Below are 19,896 nucleotides of genomic sequence, written 5' to 3'. Positions count from 1 at the left end.
ATTTTAGAACAATCTACAGTGGATCTTTCTCAGCTTTTGGGCCACCAACCATTGGGGAGACTATGTTCTCATATCTACATGCTCCTTAGTTTCTTAACCAAAGGTGACTAAAGTTCAAATATTACATGGGAAGTCTATGAATTTTTTAACGTTCCTTCGTGCTTCTTTCCAGTCAATTCTCAACTGCAGAGTCAACTGCTCCTCTGATTTATATATTAACATTTCTTGTTCATGAACTTCATATAAATAGAATCTTTTGAAGCACATTTAGAGTATATCTTTTTTTTTTTGAGATGGGGTCTCGCTCTGTTGCCCAGGCTGGAGTGCAGTGGCGTGATCTCGGCTCACTGCAACCTTCACCTCCTGGGTTCAAGCAAATCTCCTGCCTCAGCCTCCCCAGTAGCTAGGAATACAGATGTGCACTACCACGCCCAGCTAATTTTTGTCTTTTTAGTAGAGACAGGGTCTCACCACATTGGCCAGGCTGGTCTCAAAACTCCTGACCTCAAGTGATCCACCCGCCTTGGCCTCCCAAAGGGATTACAGGCATGAGCCACTATGCCTGGCCTAGAGTATGTCTTTTTTTTTTTTTTTTAAATAAAAATGTACCATTACTCAAAAACATAGGAAACCAGTGACTATGACAAATGAATATCTAAATCCTTCCTAGTAACCAAATCAAAGAGCAACTAAAGAGTACATGGCTAACAAAGTATGTGATGTAAAAATATATTAGAAATAAAGTTTTGTAAACTATAATGCACTAGGGGCCAGGCATGATGGCTCACGCCTGTAATTCCAGCACTTTGGGAGGCTGAGGTAGGCAGATCACCTGAGGTCAGGAGTTCGAGACTAGCCTGGTCAACATGGCGAAATCTCGTCTATACTAAAAATACAAAATCAGTCAGGCATGGTGGCGTGCGCCTGTAATCCCAGCTACTTCGGAGGCTGAGGCAGGAGAATTGCTTGAACCTGGGAGGTGGAGGTTGCAGTGAACTGAGATCACATTACTGCACTGTAGCCTGGGTGACAGAGCCTTGCTCTGTCAAAACAAAACAAAACTATAATTCATGTATTGGATATTATTTATCTTCAATAAACAAGAAGAGTCAAAAAATCGCTTTTCACCTTAAGTTTTGGATATATGTAGCGCAAAGAATCTGCAGTTCCCATGTCAGCATCATCAGGAATACACACAATATCTGGCTTCATTTTCATCTTGAATTCTGCACATAGAGCCTTTTGAACATCCCTGGTTGTAACCACAATGACTTCTATAGGACAAAAGAAAAAAAGAAAGAAAAGCAAAAACTTATTCATGTAGACAGTGGTTTCACTATTTCAATTAGATTTGGTCTATTTCTAGGTATAATAACAACTGCTAATATTATTGCGCCTCTTCAATGTGTTTTACCTGCATTCCCCCAATTAATTCTTTTCTTTTTTTTTTTTTACAGACAAGGTCTTAGCCACTCAGGCTGGAGTGCAGTGGCACTATCACAGCTCACTGCAGCCTCAACCTCCCGAGGTCAGGCAATCCTCCCACCTCAGCCTCCCAAGTAGCTGAGACTACAGGCATGTGCCACCATGCTTGGCTAATTTTTGTACATTCTGTAGAAATGAGGTTTTACTCTGTTGCCCAGGCTGGTCTCCAACTCCTGGGCTCAAAGAATCCACCAGCCTTGGCCTCCCAAAGGGTTGCAATTGCAGGCGTGAACCACTGCGTCTGGCCTCCCCTAATTAATTCTTACAGCAGTCTCATCTTATAAATAAGGTATCTTGGATTAAAAGACATGCTGGTTGGGCGCAGTGGCTCATGCTTGTAAATCCCAGCACTTTGGGAGGCCGAGGGAGGCGGATCACTTGAGCCCGGGAGTTCAAGACCAGCCTGGGCAACATGGCAAAACGTTGTCTCTACAAAAAACTTCAAAAAACCGGAGGTTTAGGTGGGAGGATTGCTTGAGTCTGGGAGGCAGAGGTTTCAGTGGGCCAAGATCACCCCACTGCACTCCAGCCTGGGCAACAGTGTGAGTCTCTCTCAAAAAAACAAACAAACAAACAAAAAATCAGGTCTATATGAATGGTGCCCACACTTTAATATATTATATGCCACTTCTCCTTGATATGAAGAATTCAGAAGAACGTTCATCAAATATACAAATGGGAAGAAATACAAAAAACACTTTGGGAAGCCAAGGCGGGTGGATAACTTCAGCCCAGGAACTCAAGACCAGCCTGGGTAACATGGCGAAACCCTGTCTCTGCCAAAAAAAAAAAAGAAAAAAAAGAAAAATTATCCAGACGTGGTGGCGTGCATGTAGTCGCAGCTACTCAAGAGGCTAAGATATGGCCGGGCACGGTGGCTCAAGCCTGTAATCCCAGCACTTTGGGAGGCTGAGATGGGCGGATCACGAGGTCAGGAGATCGAGACCATCCTGACTAACACGGTGAAACCCCGTCTCTACTAAAAAAATACAAAAAACTAGCCGGGCGAGGTGGCGGGTGCCTGTAGTCCCAGCTACTCGGGAGGCTGAGGCAGGAGAATGGCGTGAACCCGGGAGGCAGAGCTTGCAGTGAGCTGAGATCCGGCCACTGCACTCCAGCCTGGGCGACAGAGCGAGACTCCATCTCAAAAAAAAAAAAAAAAAGAGGCTAAGATGGGAGGATCGCTTGAGCCCAGGAGGCAGAGGTTGCAATGAGCTGAAATCATGCCACTGTACTCCACCCTTGGGCAAAAGAGTAAGACCCTATATCAAAAAATCAAAAAAACCAAATGGGGCCATGCGTAGTGGCTCACGCCTGTAATTCCAACACTTTGGAAGGCCGAGACAGGCAGATCACTTGAGGTCAGAAGTTCAAGACCAGCCTGGACAACATGGTGAAACCCTGTCTCTATCAAAAATAAAAAAAAATTAGCTGGGAGTGGTGGTGCATGCCTGTAGTCCCAGGTACTTGGGAGACTGAGGCAGGAGAATTGCTTAAACCAGGGAGGTGGAGGCTGCAGTGAGCTGAGATCACATCACTGCACTCCAGCCTGGGCGACAGAGTGAGACTCCAACATTTTAAATCTTCATTCAATACAAAGAGAGAGCTATTAAGCTACCACCCCTTCCTATTGGAGGCAACTCTAATAATGGAATGAACACTGGATCACAAGACTGGGCCTCAGGCTTTGGCACCCTGATTTATTATATTTAAATATAGGACACCTCAAACTCAATGTGACCAAAGCTGAACTCATTATTTTAATGAAGACAAAATTCATTAAAACCTTTTCCTGGCCAGGCACAGTGGCTCATACCTGTAATCCCGGCACTTTGGGAGGCCGAAGTGGGTGGATCACAAGGTCACAAGATCGAGACCATCCTAGCTAACATGGTGTAAACCCGTCTCTACTAAAAATACAAAAAATTAGCCAGGCGTGGTGGCACATGCCTGTAGTCCCAGCTACTCAGGAGGCCGAAGCAGGAGAATCGCTTGAACCTGGGAGAGGTTGAACCCTGGCAGAGGTTGCAGTGAGCCGAGATCATGCCATTGCACTCCAGCCTGGGTGACAGAGCAAGACTCTGTCTCAGAAAAAAAAAAACAACAAAACTGTTCCTTCTCTCCTATTCCTTTTCCTACTTAATGGCATAACTATCTACCTAGTAATGGCATGACTATCTACGTAGTTACCCAAGCAAAAAGTAGAGAGGATCACTAGACTTTAAGGTTCTGGAAGTCAGGGCCTGAGCTGTCTTTTCAATTCTGTACCTCCATGCTTAATAGAGAACCTAGTATTTACATCAAAACACAATTTAAAACATATATATATTATGTATCAGATAATACAAATATTACCTGGTACATAATAGACTCTAAGTACTGACTATGAGGCATTTAAGAGTCTCAATCTGCTCTTTCTGATATCCTTACAGGGTTCGTCTTGGATCACTGTGGACATGAGCTCCATAACGACAACACTTAGTGCTATCCTCTCAACCTTTTTCACACAGCAATAGAGTACTCCTACATTCCTTATTTTAAAAAGCCAGTCTTCAGCCAATGAGTTCTAGTCATCCTCTCTCACTCTCATAATGCTGACAAATCATGGGGATCAAATCCCCTAAAAGTTTTATGAGTTCACAGCTCACTTTGTCATAGCTCACCTTCAAATCCAACACGCTCAAGCAGGTTCAATGGGTACCAAATTAAAGGTTTATTCCCAACTGGAAGCAGAGGTTTGGGAATGCTGGAAGTTAGGTCTGTCATCCGAGATCCTCCACCTACTGCCATCACTACTGCTTGAAATTCCATTTTTACAAACTGCAAGTACAGAAAAACAATTAACAGAAAAAAACCAATGTAACAAAAATCAAAGCACACACAATACTAGTCTATTTTTATTTAGGTTACTGATATCCACTATGTCAAATGCATAATTCCCAACTCTAGCAATCAGAGTAAGAAAAGCTTAGCTGCAGATAAACATTATGTCTACCAATACGTATTCTCAGTTCTATCCTTGGTAAAAGTGGGAGGATATGAATGAAGGGCCCTTGCCCTTGAGTTATTCACAATTAAGTGGAGAAGACAAATTCAGTAAATCGCAATATATGTCATTAGTGCCACAGCAGAAAAATATCCAAGATATAGTGGGCATACAATAAAAGGAACATCTAGTTGTCATTGAAAACACAGGGAAGGTTTTAGAGGAAGTGATGCTTGAGCTGACACTGAAGAAGTAAGAGTTTACCAAGTGGGCTTCTGATGTATGAATTTTTATTCTTTGAAAATATTAGGCTGGGTGAGGTGACTCACATCTGTAATCCCAGCACTTTGGGAGGCTGAGGTGTGTGGATCACATGAGCTCAGGAGTTCGAGACCAGCCTGGGAAACATGGCGAGATGCCATCTCTACCAAAAATACAAAAAATTAGTCAGGCGTGATGGCTTGTGCCTCTGGTTCCAGCTACTTGGGAAGCTGAAGTGGGAGGATCATTTGAGCCTGGGAGGCAGGTGTTGCAGTGAGCCGAGACTGGACCACTGCACTCCAACCTGTGTGACAGAGTGAGATCCTGTCACAAAAAAAAAAAAAAAAAAAGAGAAAAAAAGAAAACATTAAAAGATGTCTGACTAGAATTAACAGCAGAAACACAAGCATGTTAGGATTCTGAAAAGTATGAAATGACTTAAGACTCCAATAATTCAGCCATCGGCTCATCTTCTTATTCCTCCAATTTTTAAAGATATCACTATAAACACAAACGTAGGCTTGTATCTGAACCTAGATTTACAGAACACAATTATAAAAACAAACCAAACGGTTAATTCCTTTTTTCAAACTCAAGGTAATAAACAAACCTATTTGACTTTGAAAAGAATCTCTTTACAGAAACTACCACAGAACAGAAACACAGTAAAAGGTCATAAATATTTATTTATTTATTTATTTATTTTTGGAAATAGAGTTTCACACTTGTTGCCAGGCTGGAGTGAAATGGCGTGATCTCGGCTCACTGCAACCTCCACCTCCCAAGTTTAAGCGATTCACCTGCCTCAGCCTCCCAAGTAGCTGGGATCACAGGCATAGGCCACCATGCCCAGCTAATTTTGTATTTTTAGTAGAGATGGGGTTTCACCATGTTGGCCAGGCTGGTCCCAAACTCCTGACCTCAGGTGATCCACCCGAGTCGGCCTCCCAAAGTGCTGGGATTACAGGCGTGAGTCACCACGCCCAGCCTATTTACCTATTATTTATTCAGAGACAGAGTCTTGCTCCACTGCCCAGTCTGGAAGTGCAGTGGCAAGATCATGGCTCACTACAGCCTCAACCTCCTGCACTAAAGCAATCCTCCTGCCCCAGTCTCTGGAGTAGCTGGGACTACAGGTGGGTGCCACCATGCCTGGTTTTTTTTTTGTTTGTTTGTTTTTTTCTTTTTGAGATGGAGTTTCTCTCTTGTTGCCCAGGCTGCAGTGCAGTGGTGCAATCTCAGCTCACCGCAACCTCTGCCTCCTGGGTTCAAGCGATTCTCCTGCCTCAGCCTCCCAAGTAGCTGGGATTACAGGCATGCATCACCACGCCCAGCTAATTTTTTATTTTTAGTAGAGACGGGGTTTCTCCATGTTGGTCAGGCTGGTCTCGACCTCCCAACCTCAGGTCATCTGCCCGCCTCGGCCTCCCAAAGTGCTGGGATTACAAGTGTGAGCCACTGCACCTGGCTGCCTGGCTAATTCTTTTAATTAATTTTTTATAGAGACAGGGTTTCACTATGCTTCTCAGGCTGGTCTCAAACTCCTGGCCTCAAGCCTCCTGCCTGGGCCTCCCAAAGTGCTGAGATGAGAGGCAAGAGCCACTGTGCCTGACCCATCTTTATTGATTTAAACTGAAACTACTTTCTCTGACTTACAACAATGATGTAATTTTAAATGTGTTAAAAGGTAACATTCAGAAGAAACAATGTATTCAACATCAAATTGCCAAATAACTTGTTGCAACTTTACTAAAATTATTATTACTCCTGGGCCCAGGGACATCAACATCTAAAGTGCAGCGCTTAACACCTACTATACTCAAGGCACAAAGTGAAGGCTCTTGCATAACATTCACAATGTAAAGATATGGTCATTTAGATTCTAGCAAGCATTGCCTCAGACTGGAATTTAATTTCATTTTGGCATTATGTAACATCCACCACATCTAATGTTATTATGAAAAGAGCACTGGATGCTTAAGAGTCAAAAGATGGGCTGAGCGTGGTGGCTCACACCTGTAATCTCAGCACTTTGGGAGGCCCAGGTAGGCGGATCACCTGAGGTCAGGAGTTCAAGAGCAGCCTGGCCAACTTGGTGAAACCCTGTCTCTACTAAAAATAATTTTTAAAGTAGCCAAACATGGTGTCAGGTGCCTGTAATCCCAGCTACTCGGGTGGCTGAGGCACGAGAATCACTTGAACCTGGGAGGCAGAGGTTGCAGTGAGCTAAGATCACACCAGTCGCACTCCAGCCTGGGCGACAGAGCGAGACTGTCTCAAAACAAATAAAAATAAAAAAGAGCCAAAAGATGGCCGGGCACAGTGGCTCATGCTCCCAGCACTTTGGGAGGCCAAGATGGGAGGATTGCTTGAGCCCAGGAATTCTAGAACAGCCTTGGGCAACATGGTGAGACCCCATCTCTACAAAAAATTAGCCAGTTGTGGTGGTGCATGCATGTAGTCCCAGATACTCGGGAGACTGAGGTGGGAGAATCACCTAAGCCTGGGAGGTTAAGGCTGCACACCACTGCACTCCAGTCTTGGCAACAGAATGAGACCCTGTCTCAAAAAAAAAAGAGTCAAAAGATGAGTTTGAGTCACGATTCTGTCACTCATAGGTGGTGTGATCAGGGGCCTGACATTTAAAACTCTCAGTGTCCTCAGCTTCCAGAAGGAAGCCTGGTGGTTAGGTTCACAGACCATAGAGTCAGAATGCCTAGGTTTGAATTCTAGATCTACTATTTATTATTAGCTGGGTGAACTAGGGCAAACTAAACTTTTCTATGCCTGTTTTTGCATTTTATGATGGGGATAATTACAGTTTTACTTCACAGAGTTGTTGTTAAGATTAAATGTTATTCTACGTAAAGTAGACAAAATAATGTCCATCCCATGAGAAGCACTATATTTGTATTTGCTTTATTAGACAGAGACTAGATCAGGGAAAACCCTCCTACTAACTGAACATGCTGCTTCATAATTCTGGTCTCTACACTGCTACTGTTGCTTCCTAGTCTGCCTTCTCTCGCATCTAGCAATCACCTATTAAACTCTGAAGACAGCTCAAGAATCCTCTTGCCTACAAAGCCATTCCTAACCATTCCCACCCCTCCAGAAGTGACTCCTTTCCCCGAAGTGCTTCCACTCTGCCATGTGCAGATTATCTTAGCCTTTACAGGGTTTCATTGCACATGTGTTTAAATGTCTACTTAAGTATAATATTAATGTCTCTTAAATGTCTATATAAGAGTCTAAAAGTGACTTTCTTGGACTGTGTGTGCATCATCACTGTATTCCCAGTCAGATGTCAGAAATCAGAGTGGAATGAGGACCTGTGAACTTCACAACTGTGTAAGAGTCAAACTCAAACATGTGCACAAGGGCATTAGAATCCAGGTCACTAGGAACTGAGGTTCCAGCTCTCAAGGAGGCTCTGGGTGAAGAAAGGCAACCTAGGAAGCATGAATAGTTACATAACTAATCATGTTACCAGGCAGACTGTCAAATGCTCATGTCACTGCCACGACTATGGGTGACGGGAATCCTGGCAACGAGTCTCGCTGCCTCCCAAGCTTTAGAGAGGGTGCTCGCCGCATCTCAGACTTGCCTGCATCATAGCACTCATGCCTTTTCCAGTTGTAAATAGATACGAAAACTGTAACAGAATTGGTCTGTCATTCCACGTGTGCTGCCTGAAGGCAGAGACCTTGCTGCATTCCTCCTTGTATTTCACTGCCCTGCATCCAAACAACTAAAGGAAGGCTGAATAAACGAATGAAGGGCTGGGGCGAAAGAGTGCAGGCACAGTGCTAAAGGCGTCTGGTGCCTGTCTGGTGCTCGCTCGCTAGCTGTGACTTCAAGCAGAACCTCCCCTCCTCGAAACTTCCTTTCTTTCTTTTCTTTTTTCTTTCTTTCTTTTTTTTTGAAACGAAGAGTCTCACTATGTTGCCCAGGTTGGAGTGCAATGGCGCGAATTCGGCTCACTGCAACAAACGATTCTCCCGCCTCAGACTCTCGAGTAGCTGAGATTAGAAACTTAGTTTCTCCATCTGTTGCATAAGGTAGTTGGCTCGGATTCTCCCCCAACCTCCCTTCTACTTCGGACACAGCTACACGGTCGGGTCGAGCTGGCAACTTCGGGGCTCAGCACCCCCTCCCACCCCTTGGGGTCCACCTCGGCCCAGTTCGACATGCCCGCCTCCCTCAGATGAGTGGTCCCACCGCGCTGCTCACCCGGGTCAGCCAGCTCGTGCGCGGCCTGGCAGGGCAGAAGTCACAGCTATACCTCAGCTCCCCGCACGCCACAACCGCTCCCAGTGCTCTCCACGCCGCCTCTGACTGACAGCCCAATGGCGCAGGCGCGCGATGGCCGAGAAACTCGATGGAACGCTCTGAGCAGACCCACGGAGAAGGGACGAGCGCCGAGCGATGGATGACGGAGGGGACGCAATCGCCGCAGAGAGGAGGGGGCGGGGCCGGAGGGGGCGGGGCCACCGAGGAGCATTCGACGCTTGTCCCACATTACCAACGCCTTTTGAGTATTCCAGCGTAGGGTTCCAGGAACCCAGACGGAGCAACTCAGCCTTTTTCCTCAGGGAGTAAGTCTAGGACTTGGCTTCGAGTACATTTAGTGAAAGAAAGCTCATTGGGATCCGCAATTTTGGCCAGCTAGTGAAAAAAAATCACCGAATGCTCCTGCAGGGGTTGCCAGGGCTTCCTATTTGTGAGACGTATAACAAGGCCACTCACATTAACTTTAGTCATCAAAACTGGGGGCGGCTGGGCATGGTGGCTCATGCCTGTAATCTCCGCAATTTGGGAAGCCGAGGTGAGAGGACTGCTTGAAACCGGGAGTTCAAGACCAGCCTGTGCGAGAGAGACTCCAGTCTCTATAAAAATAAAAATTAGCTGGGTAGTGTGTACCTGTAGTCCCCGCTGCTCGGGAGGCTGAGGTGGGAGAATCGCTTGAGCCCAGGAGTTCGAGGCTGCAGGGAACTATGATCGGGCCACTGCACTCCTCCTGCCTAGATGACAGAGACAGACGCTGGTTTTTTTGTTTGTTTGTTTGTTTAATTTAGTTTTTATTTCATAATCATAAACTGAACTCTGCAATCCAGTTAGGCATGGAAAGGAACAAGGAAAACGTGAAACCCAAAGGGAACTGCAGCGAGAGCACAAAGATAAGATACTGCGAGCAGGCCAGGTGTGGTGGCTCACGTCTGTAATCCTAGCACTTTGGGAGGCCGAGGTGGGCGGATTGCCTGAGCTCAGGAGTTCAAAATCAGCCTGGGCTGGCCGGGCGCGGTGGCTCACGCCTGTAATCCCAGCACTTTGGGAGGCCGAGGCGGGTGGATCACAAGGTCAGGAGATCGAGACCATCCTGGCTAACACTGTGAAACCCCGTCTCTACTAAAAATGCAAAAAATTAGCCGGGCGAGGCGGCGGGCGCCTGTAGTCCCAGCTACTCGGGAGGCTGAGGCAGGAGAATGGCGTGAACCCGGGAGGCGGAGCTTGCAGTGAGCCGAGATCGCGCCACTGCACTCCAGCCTGGGCGACTAAGCGAGACTCTGTCTCAAAAAAAAAAAAAAAAAAAAGATCAGCCTGGGCAACATGATGAAACCCCATCTCCACTAAAAAAAAAAAAAAAAAAAAAAAATTAGCCAGGCGTGGCAGCATGCGCCTGTAGTCCCGGCAACTCGGGAGGCCGAGGAAAGAGAATTGCTTGAACCCGGGAGGTGGAGGTTACAGTGAACCGAGATCGTGCCACTGCACTCCAGCCTGGGAAAGGGCGACAGGGCGAAACTCCGTCTCAAAAAAAAAAATACTGCAAGCAAATGAGGTGAAGGGGGTGCTCTCCTGAGCTACAAAAGGAATGGTCTAGCGGTTAAGATAAAACACAAGCCAAACTTGTTAGAGTTGTCCACAGTCAGCAATGGTGATCTTCTTGCTGGTCTTGCCATTCCCGGACCCAAAGTGCCCCCATGGCCTCCACAATATTCATGTCTTCTTTCACCTTGCCAAAGACCACATGCTTGCCATCCAATCACTCAGTCTCGGCAGTTGAAAAACTGGGAACTGTTTGTGTTGGGTCCAGCATTTGCCATGGACAAGATGCCAGAAGCTGTATGCTTTAGGACGAAGCTCTAGTCATCAAATTTCTCCCCGTAGGTAGACTTGCCACCAGTACCATTATTTTGGCGTGTGAGGTCACAACCCTGACACATAAACCCTGAAATAATTCTGTGAAAGCAGGAACATTTATAACCACATCTTTTCTCTACATTGCTCAGAGCACGAAAGTTTTCTGCTGTCTTTGGAACCTTGTCTGCAAATGGCTCGAAGGAGACACGGCCCAAGGGCTTGCCGTGGGCGATGTGGAACACGGTGGGGTTAACCATGGCTGATAGTACAGAGCTCCCGGCGGCGGCTGCTTCTGCAAAGCCAAGACCCTGTTTTTAACAAAACAGTAATTGGCCAGGTGCAGTGGCTCAGGCTTATAATCCCAGCACTTTGGGAAGCGAGGCGGATGGATCCCTTGGGCCCAGGAGTTCGAGACCAGCCTGGGCAACATAGTGAAACACCCTCTCTACTAAAAATACAAAAATTAGCCAGGTGTGGTGGCGCATTGTGGGGTCCCAGCTACTTGGAAGGCAGGAGGATCTCTGGATCCCAAGAGGCAGAGGTAGCAGTGAGCCAAGATGGTATCACTGCACTTCAACCTGGGTAACAAAGAGATGGGATCTCTAAGTAAATGAAATAAATATTAAAAAATGACGAATAGATAATAAAATAATTGCTGTTCTAAGCTCTATGTTTTGGAGTGGTTTATCAAGTTGCACTAGATAACAGGACCAATGGCCATTCTCTTTTTCCCATGCATTCCTGCAATTTCATAATTTTTTTTTGAGACGGAGTCTTACTCTGTCACCAGGCTGAAGTTCAAAGGCACAATCTCGGCTCACTGCAACCTCTGCCTCCTGGGTTCAAGCGATTCTCCTGCCTCAGCCTCCCGAGTAGCTGGGACTACAGGCGTGTGGCACCACGCCTGGGTAATTTTTGTATTTTTAGTAGGGATGGGGTTTCGTCAGATTGGCCAGGATGGTCTTGAACTCCTGACCTAGTGATCTGCCTGCCTCGGCCTCCCAAAGTGGTAGGATTACAGGTGTGAGCCACTGTGCCAGATCTGATTCATCTCTTAAATCTTGAGTTGCTTTACCTCCCTGCCAGCTAAAAGGTAGAGTATGATTTCTGTAATAAAAATAAAGGAGCTTGACTTCATTCAACAATATTTATTCATTTATTTTTAGAAATGAGGTCAGCTTATGCTGCCCAGGCTGGACTCAAACTCCGGGGTTCAATGATCCTCTTGCCTCAGCTTCCCAAGTAGCTAGGACTATAGGTATGTGCCATGGAGGAATGACTTCAACAATATCTATTGAGTGCCTAATATATGCCAAGCAGTGTCTTAGATGCTTGGTGTTGCAGATACAGCAGTCAGTGATTATTAGGACTTGTCGTTTTTTCCAGAAGGAGTTCTGCTTAGACCCTGAGAAAAAAAAAAAAAAAGGGACTCATATCCTAAAACCAGCCTATCTTTGCCTTGCCATGAACTGACTGATCTGGCCACAGGAGGCCTGAAGTCTGACTACCCCTCTATGGAAACATAGAGATATTCTCTCTTTGGTATTACCTCAACCAAGCTTTGGAAATTACAGCATGGTTTTGAGGTAAGAACTAATCATAAATAAGAAATTATAAGAACAGCAGTCAGCCCCGTATCTGCCATCCGTTTCATATCCTTATGTTTAAACTAGCGAATGTTTTTCAAGGAACTAGAGGGCTTTCTCTTCTATTGTGGAAAGTAGTTGAGAGATTGCTTCAATTTAAACTCACTTTAAATTATTCCCCGAGGGCAATAATTCTCAAATTTTTTCATCTCTGGACTCTTTATACTTAAAAATTACTGAGGACCCCAGAAAGCTTTTGTTTATATGGATTGTATTTATCAATATTTACCGTATCAAAAATTCTTTTTTTTTTTTTTTTTTTTTGAGACGGAGTTTCGCTCTTGTTGCCCAGGCTGGAGTGCAACTGCACGATCTCAGTTCACTGAGACCTCTTGCCCCCTGGGTTCAAGTGATTCTCCTGTCTCAGCCTCCAAGTAACTGGAATTTACAGGCATGCACCACCACGCCCAGCTGATTTTGTCTTTGTAGTATAGACGGCGTTTCTCCATGTTGGTCAGGCTAGTCTCAAACTCCTGACCTCAGGTGATCTGCCTGCCTTGACCTCCCAAGTGCTGGGATTACATGCGTGAGCCATTGTGCCAGGCCAACTACATTTTCAAAACAAAAAGTTTAGTGAGATGAATGCCATTGTTTCACCTTTTTGAAGTCTCTTTTTTTTTTTTTTTTTTTTTTTTGAGACGGAGTCTCGCTCTGTCGCCCAGGCTGGAGTGCAGTGGCGCGATCTCGGCTCACTGCAAGCTCCGCCTCCCGGGTTCACGCCATTCTCCTGCCTCAGCCTCCCGAGTAGCTGGGACTACAGGCGCCCACAACCGCGCCCGGCTAATTTTTTTTTGTATTTTTAGTAGAGACGGGGTTTCACCGTGGTCTCGATCTCCTGACCTTGTGATCCGCCCGCCTCGGCCTCCCAAAGTGCTGGGATTACAGGCGTGAGCCACCGTGCCCGGCCTGAAGTCTCTTTAGTGACTGGCTTAACAGAAAACAGCTTGATTTTTCCATTACTGTGATATATTATTTTGGTTTAATTTTATCATAAAAATGTGACTTCACATAGATACGTAGTTGGTAAGAGAGCTTTTAATAACCTTTTCAGATAATTTTAGATATTCTTTGATACTATACCAAAATTCAATAAGTGGTAGTTTGTTAAAGGTTTGTTGCAATGTAGAATCGGAAATTATATCAATGAACATTTTGTACTTTGTTACAATACTTGCACTTTGAATGGACATTTTCCCCATGCATGACCTTGCAACTTGGTATACTAATAATATGTAAAATGTTGGTTCACAGAGTTACGCAGATGTTCCTAACACTGACTCATTATACAATATTTTAAAATCACATTTGTTAATATTAGTAACAATCTCATCAGAAAAATTCTTAAATATTGGAAAGCTGGGAAGCTGATGATGACAGATACAAGTTTTATAAAATTCTAATTTTTGGCCAGGCGTGGTGGTTCAAGCCTGTACTCCCAGCACTTTGGGAGGCCGAGGCAGGTGGATCACAAGGTCAGGAGATCGAGACCACCCTGGCTAACACAGTGAAACCCCGTCTCCACTAAAAATACAAAATTAGCTGGACATGGTGGCGGGCGCCTGTAGTCCCAGCTACTCGGGAGCCTGAGTCAGAAGAATGGCATGAACCTGGGAAGCGGAGCTTACAGTGAGCTGAGATTGCGCCACTGCACTCCAGCCTGGGTGACAGAGCAAGACTCCATCTCAAAAACAAAACAAAACAAAAAAACAACAAAAAACAAATAAACAAACAATTCTAATTTTCTCTTCAAAGCTCAAATATTATCATTGGCAGCAAATACTGTTAGTGGTTTCCCTTGAAGTAGCTGGCTCACTTTGTTTATACATTGGCAGGCATAGTTGGTCAGTTGTTCTTCTTTCTTTTTTTTTTTAAATGAAAAACCGTAATATGCCCTTCATTTGCTTTTAGCTATTTCATAAACACCACAAACTGGACACAGTTTGCGATGAAACTTAGAAAAAATTCTTTTTCCATAACATAAGCATGTCAATCTTTCCCTTTAGCTCCTTCCTCCGCTCTCCCGCCACTGTGCTGGAGAGATACTAAGTTCTTCCAGAGTTTTGCTTAACTGGGTGGCTTCCAAACTCAATGGACTCTCCAGGTAGGTAATTCCTGCACAGGGCTTTCCTGTCACTGGATCTATGATTTTTCCAACTTTGAAAACAATCTCAGCCAGTTCATGTTTCACATGCTTTGTTTGTGGAACAAGTAAAGCTCCAAGAAGCACAATATCCCCAACTGTGCACTGCTGAAGGGCATCACGAGCAAAGTAGGTTTTCCGCTTATTATAATACTCTAACAAATAGGCATCCAGAACAAGCCTGGTCACTCTCACTTTAGCAGTCTTTGGCACTTTTGTCCCAATCACCTTCTCCACCATCCATTTGGCATGGATAGATGCATGAACTACGGACATTATGTGGCTTTGGTCACCTCCGCCATGACTGTGCAGCCACCTCCACTTGTTCTTTCGATTAAACATAGTGCTCCATGAAGAAGCAGTAGTTCAACTTGCAGCTCAAACTATCACAAAACTGTTTCTGTTGGAGACAACAATCATACTTCTTTTGTATGCACAGAAGGCTAAATGTGTACTTCCCACCTCATTATACAGAGTATTAAAAAGACACGTACTCAGTAAACTAGGATATTTGGTAGCCAAAAAAAAGAGAGAGAGAGACATGGGCTGGGCATGGTAGCTCACGCCTGTAATCCCAGCACTTTGGGAGGCCGAGGCGGGTGGATCACGAGGTCAGGAGTTCAAGACCAGCCTGGCCAATATAGTGGAACCCTGTCTCTACTAAAAATACAAAAATTAGCTGGGCGTGGTGGCGTGTGCCTGTATTCCCAGTTATTTGGGAGGCTGAGGCAGGAGAATCACTTGAACCCGGGAGGTGGAGGTCTCAGTGAGCTGAGATCGTGCCACTGCACTCCAACTTGGGCAACAGAGTGAGATTTCATCTCAAAAAAAAAAAAAAAAAAAAAAAAGACATGTACTCAGGCCAATGTTTAATAAAATTAATATAGCTTACTGCTTAATCAAAGACTTTCTTAAGTGTAACTGACTTTGTTTAATTTTTTTTCTTTTTTCTTTTTTTTTTTTCTTTTGAGACGGAGTCTCACTCTTTCGCCCAGGCTGGACGGAGTGCAGTGGCGCGATCTCGGCTCACTGCAAGCTCTGCCTCCCAGGTTCACGCCATTCTCCTGCCTCAGCCTCCCTAGTAGCTGGGATTACAGGCATGCACCACCCTGCTAATTTTTGTATTTTTAGTGGAGATGGGGCTTCACCACATTGGCCAGGCTGGTGTCAAACTCCTGACCTTAAGTGATCTATTCGTCTCGGCCTCCCAAAGTGCTGGGATTACAGGTGTGAGCCACTGTGCCTGGCCAATTTTTTTTTTCTTTAAGACAGGGTCTCACTCTGTTGACCAGGCTACAGTAGAGTGGCATGATCTTGGCACCTCTGCCTCCTTGGCTCAAGGGATCCTCCCACCTCAGCCTCCCAAAGTGCTAGGATTACAGGGGTAAGCCACTGTGCCTGGCCTTAATGTTTATTCTTACTTTTATTGCAAGTGTATGGGACTAAAAAATAAAATGACTATTGTACAGTTTGGTGCCAATGCTTCGATTCATGCTCAGTAAAGCACCAGAAGTTTTACCCACCATTGCTTTGGCACCATCAATGCAAATATCAATACGATGAAAAACGTAAATATATTTTAATATTATTATGAAAATAGTTCTGACCTGACAGATCCCCTGAAAGGGTCTTAGGGATTCTCAGGAACCCATGGAGCACATTTGAAAAACTACTGCCTTATGGATTCCTCCTGGCTCTTACTGCTTCTAGGACTTACATTATGGCACTCACCATAAAGGACTGTCATCCTCTTTTCCATGTCTTTATCACACTAGGAGCGCCTTGAAGATAAGTGCTATATCTTATTTGTTCCCGTCTCCCCGGGACCTAGCATACAACCTGGGACATGCTCAGTGAATAATATTGGATGAATTGAAATCTTACGATTTTCCCTTGACATCCCATTTGGTGGTGGGAAAACTGGGCTGAGAGCCAGGTTGCTGACAGCATCTCTTCTTCTGAACTTTCCTCCTCACTGTCAATTCATATTATTATCCATGCCTAGCCCCATGCTTATTTATTATTATTATTTATTAAGTACACAGGTGATACTTAATAAATGCTTATTAAATACAGGGTATTCCCTGAAATGTTTGTTTCATCTTGACCTCAATTATCCTCATTTCTTCCCTAAGGGATATTTGTGTGTATATATGTGTGTGTGTGTTTGTGTGTTCATATGTGGTGGGGGAATAACTTAACAAGGGCAAGCTCTCTAAACTGTGGAAGACAAAAGAAACCTTTCAAAATTTGGGCCTTGGCTCACAAACTCTCTTCCCACGGTCTGCTAGAGATCTCGCTGGGAATTTGCTGGCCACCTCACAATATCCATCTACTCCATTTGGCCAGAGACTTGTCAGTGGGGCGGGGAATTATTGTTTTTATAGTAGTGAATGAAAGATAAAAATGAAAAAAGAAATTCCACTTTGGCAAACAATTGCAGGTCCTAAAATATTTGCATTTTGTTGATTGATTGAGACAGGGTCTTGCTCTGTCACCCAGGCTGAAGCGCAGTGGCACGATCACAGCTCACTGCAGCCTTGACCTGCTGGGCTTAAGTGATCTTCCCACCTCAGCCGCCAGAGTAGCTGTGACTACAGGTGCCTGCCACCATGCCTCATTAATTAAAATTTTTGTTTTTAGTAGAGACAAGTTCTGACTATGTTGCCAAGGCTGGTCTTGAACTCCTGGGCTCAAGATATTCCCCCGCCTCAGCCTCCTAAAGAACTAGGATTACAGGCGTGACCACTGCACCCAGCCTTGTGCTGTAGTTTTGTACATAAGCCCAGTAATTGCCCACTAGATCCATGATAAGTTAGAGATAAAATGATGCTACAGTATTTAACAAAAGGAACTTGGAAACAGTTTTCATTAATTAGAACTTTAGTATTTCTTTTCAAGCACACAGAATTTTCTTCATTGGTGGTTTTAAAGGTCAGAATCTGGGCATTCATGTTCTAAAATGGTGAGTAACTTTTAAAAAATAAGTGATTTAATCAATTTGGTGATTTTTTTCCCCTTTATGGAAAACGACTTTTCAACTGGCTGATTTTTCCCTTGTTTTTAAATTGGAGCCTAGCACAGTGGCTCACACCTGAAATCCCAGCACTTCAGGAGGCCGAGGTCAGAGGATGGCTTAAGTCCAGGAGATTGAGGTTGCAGTGAGCCAAGATGGTGCCACTGCACTCTAGCCTGGGCAGTAGAATGAGACCTTTCCTCAACAAGCAAACAAATAAACAAGCAAAACCCAAAAACCATAACACTAAAAAAGAATTACCTTATGATCCAGCAATACCACATCTGGGTATATATCCAAAGAAATTGAAATCAGAATGTTGAAGAGATATCTGCACTCCCATGTTCATTTCAGCATTATTCACAATAGCCAAAATAAGGAAGTAACCTCAGTGTGTATCAGTAGATAAACAGTACACACACACACACACATCCACACACACATACATACACACATACACAGGAATATTATACAGCCTTTAAAAAGAAATGTCTTCTGTCATTCATAACAGCATGGGTGGAACTGGAGAACATTATGCTAAGTGAAATAAGCCAGGCACACACACACACACAAAAACAAAAAACACTGTATGATCTCACTTATATGTGGAATCTTAAAAAAAAAGTTCATTTTGGCCCAGAACCTGGGAGGTGGAGGTTGCCGTGAGTGGAGATCGTGCCATTGCACTCCAGCCTGGGCAACAAGAGTGAAACTCCATCTCAAAAAATAAGTAAATAAATTTAAAGGTGGAATCTGAGGCACAGGAAGGTTAAGCAACTTGCCCATGGTCAATAGCTAGTATGTGGCATAGCCAGAATATGGATATAGTCAAGCTGACTCCAAAGAATGTGCTCTTAACTAGTACACAACAGTATATTGCCTCCCCATGGTATATATCCAATATAGGTTTTCCATAAAGAAAAAATTTTGAGCTCATAAACATGTTGAGGTCTAAAAATCAAAACAATTGAACCCATAGAGATAGAGAAGGATGGTTACCAGAGGCTGGGAAGGGGAGTGGGGGGATTAGGGGGAGATAAAGATGGTTAACGAGTACAAAAAAAGAGTCTGAATGAGTAATGCCTTGTGTCTGACAGCACAACAGGTTGACTATAGTCAATAATAATTTAACTGCACACTTTAAAACAGCTAAAAGAGGCCAGGCATGGTGGTTCACATCTGTAATCCCAGCACTTCGGGAGGCTGAGGTGGGCGGATCGCCTGAGGTCAGGAGTTCAAGACCAGCCTGGCCAACGTGGTGAAACCCCCATCTCTACTAAAAATACAAAAATTAGCCAGGCATGGTGGCTGGCACCTGTAGGCCCAGCTACTTGGGAGGCTGAGGTGGGATAATCGCTTGAACCCGGGAGGTGGAGGTTGTAGTGAGCCGAGATTGCACCACTGCACTCCAGCCTGCAGAGCAAGACTCTCTCAAAAAACCAAACCAGGCCGGGCGCGGTGGCTCAAGCCTGTAATCCCAGCACTTTGGGAGGCCGAGACGGGCGGATCACGAGGTCAGGAGATCGAGAACATCCTGGCTAACACAGTGAAACCCCGTCTCTACTAAAAATACAAAATTAGCCAGGCATGGTGGCACATGCCTATAATCCTAGCTACTAAGGAGGCTGAGGCAGGAAAATTGCTTGAACCCAGCAGGCGGAGGTTGTGATGAGCAGAGATCGTGCCATGGCACTCCAGCCTGGGCAACAACAGCGAAACTCCATCTCAAAAAAAAAATTATGGCCGGGCGCGGTGGCTCAAGCCTGTAATCCCAGCACTTTGGGAGGCCGAGACGGGCGGATCACGAGGTCAGGAGATCGAGACCATCCTGGCTAACACGGTGAAACCCCGTCTCTATTAAGAAATACAAAAAAAACTAGCCGGGCGAGGTGGCGGGCGCCTGTAGTCCCAGCTACTCGGGAGGCTGAGGCAGGAGAATGGCGTGAACCCGGGAGGCGGAGCTTGCAGTGAGCTGAGATCCGGCCACTGCACTCCAGCCTGGGTGACAGAGCGAGACTCCGTCTCAAAAAAAAAAAAAAAAAAAAAAAAAAAAAAAAAAAAATTATTAAAAAAAATTTGAACTTTTTACATTAGAAAAGAACATACATGAAATTAAAAGGCAAAGGACAGACTATGAAAATATTTGCAACATCTGACATGACAGACAACGGGGTTAGGATATAACACCTTAGTGACTTGAGTCAGTAGGCTTTGGACCTGG

The 19,896-nt window shown here is 44.8% G+C and overlaps 1 protein-coding gene and 2 pseudogenes across 3 annotated transcripts in view; all 3 read right to left on the bottom strand.

The window, feature by feature from the left end:
- Positions 1 to 9,106, bottom strand: part of LOC105494924 (eukaryotic translation initiation factor 2B subunit gamma) — a 147,031-nt gene extending 137,925 nt beyond the window's left edge. For 2 of the 3 annotated variants that reach the window (XM_011763955.2, XM_071094090.1), the window contains exons 1-3: positions 8,966 to 9,106; positions 4,149 to 4,305; positions 1,129 to 1,274 (exon numbers count right to left, since the gene is read on the bottom strand). In XM_011763955.2, the coding sequence (XP_011762257.2) occupies positions 1,129 to 1,274; positions 4,149 to 4,296 (294 nt within the window). In that variant the 5' untranslated portion in view covers positions 4,297 to 4,305; positions 8,966 to 9,106. The remainder of the gene's footprint in view (positions 1 to 1,128; positions 1,275 to 4,148; positions 4,306 to 8,965) is intronic. The other variant, XM_071094091.1, reaches the window with a different exon arrangement.
- A 1,477-nt stretch (positions 9,107 to 10,583) lies between these two features.
- On the bottom strand, positions 10,584 to 11,162 carry LOC139356842 (peptidyl-prolyl cis-trans isomerase A pseudogene; annotated as a pseudogene).
- A 3,356-nt stretch (positions 11,163 to 14,518) lies between these two features.
- On the bottom strand, positions 14,519 to 14,993 carry LOC105465922 (small ribosomal subunit protein uS17m pseudogene; annotated as a pseudogene).
- Between the last annotated feature and the right edge of the window lie 4,903 nt (positions 14,994 to 19,896).

This window comes from Macaca nemestrina, chromosome 1 (genome assembly GCF_043159975.1).
Source record: "Macaca nemestrina isolate mMacNem1 chromosome 1, mMacNem.hap1, whole genome shotgun sequence".
NCBI lineage: Eukaryota > Metazoa > Chordata > Mammalia > Primates > Cercopithecidae > Macaca > Macaca nemestrina.
The sequence above is the reverse complement of the archived record's forward strand: the minus strand, read 5'-3'. Positions and strand labels throughout refer to the sequence as shown.